The sequence below is a fragment of the Melozone crissalis genome, unplaced genomic scaffold, assembly GCF_028551555.1.
Source record: "Melozone crissalis strain CALT ecotype California unplaced genomic scaffold, PUWL_Pcris_2 ptg000002l_1, whole genome shotgun sequence".
Lineage (NCBI taxonomy): Eukaryota > Metazoa > Chordata > Aves > Passeriformes > Passerellidae > Melozone > Melozone crissalis.
This window is the reverse complement of record NW_026535780.1, coordinates 756,942-762,941: the sequence shown is the minus strand read 5'-3', so window position 1 is coordinate 762,941 and position 6,000 is coordinate 756,942. Positions and strand designations below refer to the sequence as shown.

The following is a 6,000-nucleotide window of genomic DNA, read 5'->3' as shown; positions in this document are numbered from 1 at the left end:
TCCTTATCTCAGAGGGATCTGGGAGACCATCCGGCTCTGTGGAGTGTCTGGAGCTGCTGGATGGAAGAAAGTTAGGAAAGGCAGCTTGGAGAAGGCTCCCAAGTGCTAAAAAGAGGAATTCTGATTTCTCAGGTTGGCCCTGGTGCGGATACAACAAACACACTCTAGAATAACACAAATCTTTATTTTGTCTGACAAGTATCACACACGTGCTATCAAAACAGCTTTTCCAGGGGAAAAATTAGTATAAAACAAGGGGCGGGGGGGAAATAGGTGTTGTGTTGGGATCTGAAGCAACGTCTTGGAATACAACAGGGTCGCTGCTGGAAACCTTCGGCTGAGGTTTCTCACTCGGGGAATTCCTCGTGGCTCCTCGGGTGGTCACAATCTCCTGCCAGGCCTGATCACAATCCCACCCTGAGCACGCAGACCAAGCTTCCCAGGATTCCCAGCAGGACCACGGCGTAGTTGATCCGGATGCTGTTGGCGCCGCTGAAGTTGCACAGGGAGGTGCCGCAGCACTTGGTGGAGTACGCGGCCATCCCGAAATTCACGTTGGTCTCGGGACAGTCCGCAGAGCATTTCTTGGTGATGCGGTGCCCCACGTCCTTGCCTGGGAGGAGAAGGGGTGAGAAAGGAGAGCTGGGATTTAGGATTCTGTTGGAAGAGGCGGCCAGAGGAGAGGGATTTGCAATTTCCTTAATTTTCCACTCAGTTAAAGCTCTCAGGGGGTTTGACAGGGCTGGGTGTGAATCCACAAGTCCTGGATCAAGTGTGGGACTCTGGGAACTCCTTGATTGAAACCCACACAGATTTGGTTGCCCAGGTGGTGGCCAGTCAAAGTTTGGCCTGAAGACCTTGGAGGTCTTTCCCAACCTAAATGATACTGTGGTTCCTGTAGGACAGCAATTCCAATGCATTCCCAAAGCATTTTTTCAATGCATTCCAATTCCAGTGCATTTTTTAAAACCAAGTTATTGGCACCCAACCCTTTTCTATTCTCCATCCCAAAACACAACAGAGGCTGCTCCCGAAATTTGGGTGCTCCAGCCAGCCCTTCCAAAAGGTGGTGAGGCCCTGGCACAGGTTTTCCAGGGAAACTGTGGGTCCTCCATCCCTGGAAGTGTCAAAAGCCAGGTTTGAGCAACCTGGTCTAGTGGGAGTTGTCCCTGGAACAAGATGATCCTGAAGGTCCCTTCTACCTCAAAATATTCCCACTCATCACATTGAGACACTTCAACCTCAAAATCATCACTTCTTTCCAACAAAACCATTGATTTCCATCAATTCCCTTTAAAAAAGTTGCCCACCAACTGCTAGAAGAAAAAAAAAAATCCCATTGTTAGGGCTCACCAATTCCAACAGTGCTGTACGTGGTTGTGCAGTATTTCTCATGGTCCTCACACTTGTAGGTTTTCATGCAGTTCCAGTTGGAATGTTCATTGTCACAGACGTAGCAAAACAGGGAGGAAGCTGGAAAAAAACACCCACAACACAGATTAGTGATTTCCAGCAATTCCCTCCTGGGGAAAAAAGTGTCAAAAGCCTTGGAAAGTACAAGGGGAAAAGTCTGGTGTGAACAACTTTTCCCAGCAAGTGAAATAAGTTTGGGTTTGATTAATGGAGCTGAGAAAACAAATGTAGAGAGCAAACCAAGTTTTCTTTCTGGACTGGAGATTTTAAGGGGTTAAATTTACATTTTTCAGCCTGAGCAGCATTTTCAGGTGATTTTTTTTTTCTTCTCCCCAGGATCCACGTTGGCCTTGTTGAAAAACCAACCTCCAAAAGCAAAGTCCTGGCAAGGAGAGGAGGAACTGGCCCAATTCTAGAGGTCAATTTTAAATATTTTCACCCTACATCTGCAAAACCCTGCCCAGACATGAATTAGTTAATGCCTGGTTAATGACACCCATGGGAGCCAAATTGAGGCACCACAGTAAAGGGAGTTCCCTGGCAGAGGCTGCCCTGGACAATGGATGGATTATTCCTATCAGCACCTGGAACGGGGTGTTGTCCATGATAATTTCTCCTCAGTGACAAGCCAGATCTATCCCAGAGCCAGAAAAGAAGTGAGATATTATTGGGCACAACTGAAGTAAATTGAATAAAACTTCCAGGCTGGCCATTGGAACACAGATGTGCCTTCTCGTTCCCCAGAGGTGGATCCACAATTGGTGGAAATTGTTTCCCTCCTGTCCAAAATTCCAAGAAATGCTCCTCATTTTGGGGCAGCTGAGCTGCTGCCAGGAATTCCTGCTCCATTGTCACCAGCGGTGAAGAGCTCTTGGTTGAAGGAGAACAAAAATTACAAACCAGCCAGGGGTCTCCACGAGGCTGAGATTTCCCTGGTTCTGTTTTTCCTGACTTTCTCAGCCCAGGAAGGCTAATTTTTTTTTTTTTTTTTCCCCCACAGAACACCCCTTCCAATCCAACTTGATCTTGTTTTTAGCAAGAAAACCCCTTCCAGCGGCCCTTCAATGTTTGTTCTCGATTCAAGCTGGCATCTGAGGTTGATTCTGCCCATGACCCTTGGTTAAACAGTTCCAGCAGCATTTTTAAAAGAGAACTGAAAGCCCTTTTGGTCTCTAACTATCCTGAGGAGGAGGAAAAAAGGCCTCCCCTCTGTGACCTGGGGAGCTCTGGGTGTCTCAGCACAGGACTGGCTTGCTCTGAAACCTTCCAGAAAGTTGGACACAGTTTGGAACAACCTGGGACAGTGGAAGGTGCCCCTGCCCATGGCAGGAGGTGGAACTGGATGATTTTTAAGGTCCTTTCCAATCCAAACCTTTAATCATTTTCTGATTCTCTGCTCTTTTCCAGTGCCAGGTGTTGCAAGCTCAGGGGCTCTCTGTAGCAGGAGGCAAAATCAGCCTTGTTGCAAACTGGATTTAAGTTCTCCCCTCCATCTCTCACTATTTCTCCATCACTTTGGAATTTTCAGCCTCCCTCCTCTCCTCTGGAGGCTCCCCAGCCCGACCTGGGGGCTCCTGCCCCTCTGCAGGCAAAGCAAAACCCAGACCCGGCGAGGATTATTGCCATTTACAGACCCTGGAGCTCTCCCTGATCTGCTTTTCTGCCAAATTTCCCCAACCACTTCCTCCTGCAGATGGAACCGAGTTCTCAACACGTGCCTGAGAGCAACTGAAAGTGCTGATGCTCCCTAAGTGATCCAAGGAAAATCCCTTCCAGCCAGGAAGCAATAACAGCTCAAACCATTAGAGCTGCTCTAAAGCCTTTCCTGCGTCTGCCCTCCACCCTCCATTAGCTGGAGTTTTGCAAATGCAGCCAGAAACAACCTTAAAGGTGCAAATTGTGCTCCTCGGGCTGGCAAATCCGTGCCCAGAGCCAAGATTTCCCAACTGGATATTCCCGCACAATTATCCAGGTACGGCTGGGCCTCCTTTTTTAAAGAGGACAAGAGCAGAGCGTTGTGCATCCCATTCCAAACACACTCCCAGGCACTTAACTGCTCTTCCAAATTATGAGCAAAGAGCTCTGAGGCTTTCAAATACCTGCCAGCAGCCTCATTACCTAATTGGAGTTGTGGGGAATAAAGTGAAATGCTGGCAGGAGATGTGGTGCCCGAGCTTTCGTCCACAACAGCTCCTTGAGTTTCATTCAGGAACAAAAATCAAAGCACAGGCAAAAAACCCTGAGCCCTGCTTGGTTCCTGTCAGCATTTTTCAGGTCGTGTCTTCAGCTGTGAGTGGTTGGAGCTGGATATCTGAGGGTGTGAGAAACCAGAATTCATCTCCTCTGGGTCACATAGAACCCACCCAAGAGCAAGGACTCGACCACACCAAATATTTCTGGCCACGGCTGACACCAAAAATTACCCGCCAAGACCTCGGCAGCTGCAACAAAAGCTGCCAAACCCTCTTTTCCCTCATTTATCTCCTTGCTTTTCCTCTCCTCTGGCTCTCCCAGCCTCCTTACCTTGCTGGGCACACAGGACTGCAGCCACCAGGGCCACCAGAAAAGCCTTCATGGTTGGTCCTCGTGCCCTCGGAGCTGGAGCAGTGTGGGAAGATGCGCCCCAGGAAGGTTTTATACCAGCCCTGCCTCATCCCTGGCTTCCTTTGATTGCAATAATTTGAGGTTTGGGCAGTGGCAGCACCCAAGGTGTGATCAGTGCTGGGTGTGTTTGTGCGTAGGGACCTATTATGAGGCTGCAGATAGCAATGTTTTTTTACCTCTCCTTCCCATCCAATCTTTTTTTCCGAGGCCTGCCCCTGTCTGCATTGCTAATTTGTGGAGTAATTGAGCTGATCCAAACACGGGAGTCCCTTTTTTGGGCTGAGCCACAAAACCTGGAGTGAGTCAGGGCATTTGCTGGCACCCTCCATCCTTTCTCTCTGCCATGGAATGGGAGCTTTAATATCTCTGGGAAGTGGGAGAGGAGGCAAGGAAAGATTTTTGGGTTGTCCAGAGCCATTCAGAATTATCTCCCTTGTACAAAATGCCTTAAGCAGGAAGCAGCAGCATTCCTTCAATCATGGAATCATAGAAAGGTTTGGGCTGAAAGGGACCGTAAAGTTCCTCCTGTTCCACCCCTGATCCCACTATTTCTCCCTGGAAATGTCACTCAGAGGCTCCAACAGCCCAGGCAGGGATCAGGGATGGGGGTTTGATGCTTTTGTTTTGTTCTCCTGTCCTCCAGAACCATCCAGGGTTTCCAGGTGACAATGTTTGTTGCTCCCTGGAGACCAGCTCCGGACTCTGTCAGGTTTTTCCAGTCCCCCATGACCTTTCCAGTCTTTCTGGGCTCCCTCCTTCTGCTCCCACACCACCTCTTGACTCAGGGTGCAGAGGAGCCAAATGACTCAGGCTGCAGGAGAGGGACAAAGTGCATGGAGGAGTTAAAAATCTACAAATGGCAGTGAAAATGGCTGAGAAATAAAAGAAATCGTGGTCAAAAAGTCTTGGCAGGACCCTTTGGAGAGAGAAATTAGCAAGGGGAGCTCAGGGTCAAGGTTTGTAAGGTCACAAATGGTGTGGAAACAGAAGAAATAACATCCAGGTGCTCTTTGTTTTCCCCAAATTAATCACAGAATCACGGGATGCCTTGAGTTGGGAGGGACCTAAAAGGAGCAGCAAGGCCAATTCCTTCCCTGCTCAGGCAGAATCCTGGGAAGCTGGACCCATTCCCAACCCCTGTTAGGAGTTTTTTTGCTTTTAATAATTTTTTCTTTGCCCAATTCCTCCCTTTTTTCTGCAGCAGCTTCAACCCACAGTGATTCTGTCTCAGTGTCCAGAGGGTGGAGGCGGATGAGCCCCCAGTTTTCCAAGTTTTCTATTCTGTTCTCTGGTCTGACCTTGAGCAGGAATTTTGAACTATTTCATCTTTTAGCGAGGATGTGAAAGGCCCACGTGACAGATAATGCAGCAACAATATTTCAGAAATAATCTGGGGAAAAAAAACATTCTCTTTGAGCAAGATTCTTTATAAATGCAGGCATGAAAAACATCAGGCAGGAAACGGGATCTGCTGGAGCAGGGAGGGGAAAAAACAGGTATTAATCCACATGTTTGTTTAAAGTATAACACCAGAATTGTCTCAGTCAGCTGGAAAAATGGAAAATGAGACTTCCTTCCCTTTCATCCCATCAAAAATCCCAAAATGAAAATGAATTATCACCCCAAATCCAGCTCATCTCGGAGCCAATCGAGCAGAAAAATGCAGCTTCTCAGCGGGAAGAGGGAACAAGGTTTGAACACAGCCCACAAACAAGAAAGAAGAAAAGCTTTGGAATTAAAACAAATAAATGAGCAGTAAATAAATGAGGCTGTTAAAACAAAGTGCAGCTGAATAGAAAAAATGTCAAGTGAGAAATGGGCTGTGGGAAGTGGGAATGTGAGAAAGCTTTTAAATAGATTGGAGAGAGGAGAGGTTAATAATAATAATAATAATAAACAAGATTAATATTTCAGACAGAAGTGGAAAGAGAGAAGCAGGGAGCGTAGAAATATTGGTGCAGAGCAAAATAATTCAAGGCAAGC

General features: G+C 47.5%; 1 protein-coding gene across 1 annotated transcript; it reads right to left on the bottom strand.

The window, feature by feature from the left end:
• Nucleotides 1–404: 404 nt before the first annotated feature.
• On the bottom strand, nucleotides 405–3,988 carry LOC128932852 (lymphocyte antigen 6E-like). The gene is made up of 3 exons (XM_054269593.1): nucleotides 3,937–3,988; nucleotides 1,354–1,473; nucleotides 405–613 (listed from the first exon to the last, which is right to left on the bottom strand). Exons 1-3 carry the CDS (start codon nucleotides 3,986–3,988, stop codon nucleotides 405–407), a joined length of 381 nt encoding a protein of 126 aa, XP_054125568.1.
• Between the last annotated feature and the right edge of the window lie 2,012 nt (nucleotides 3,989–6,000).

Bases quoted from the DNA above. Each gene is read 5' to 3' on its own strand.
- LOC128932852 (XM_054269593.1), bottom strand. From the start codon at position 3,988: ATGAAGGCTTTTCTGGTGGCCCTGGTGGCTGCAGTCCTGTGTGCCCAG. The intron at 1,474-3,936 runs GTAAGGAGGCTG...GTTTTTTTCCAG, and splicing joins AGTCCTGTGTGCCCAGCAAG to CTTCCTCCCTGTTTTGCTAC. The intron at 614-1,353 runs GTGAGCCCTAAC...TTCTCCTCCCAG, and splicing joins GTACAGCACTGTTGGAATTG to GCAAGGACGTGGGGCACCGC.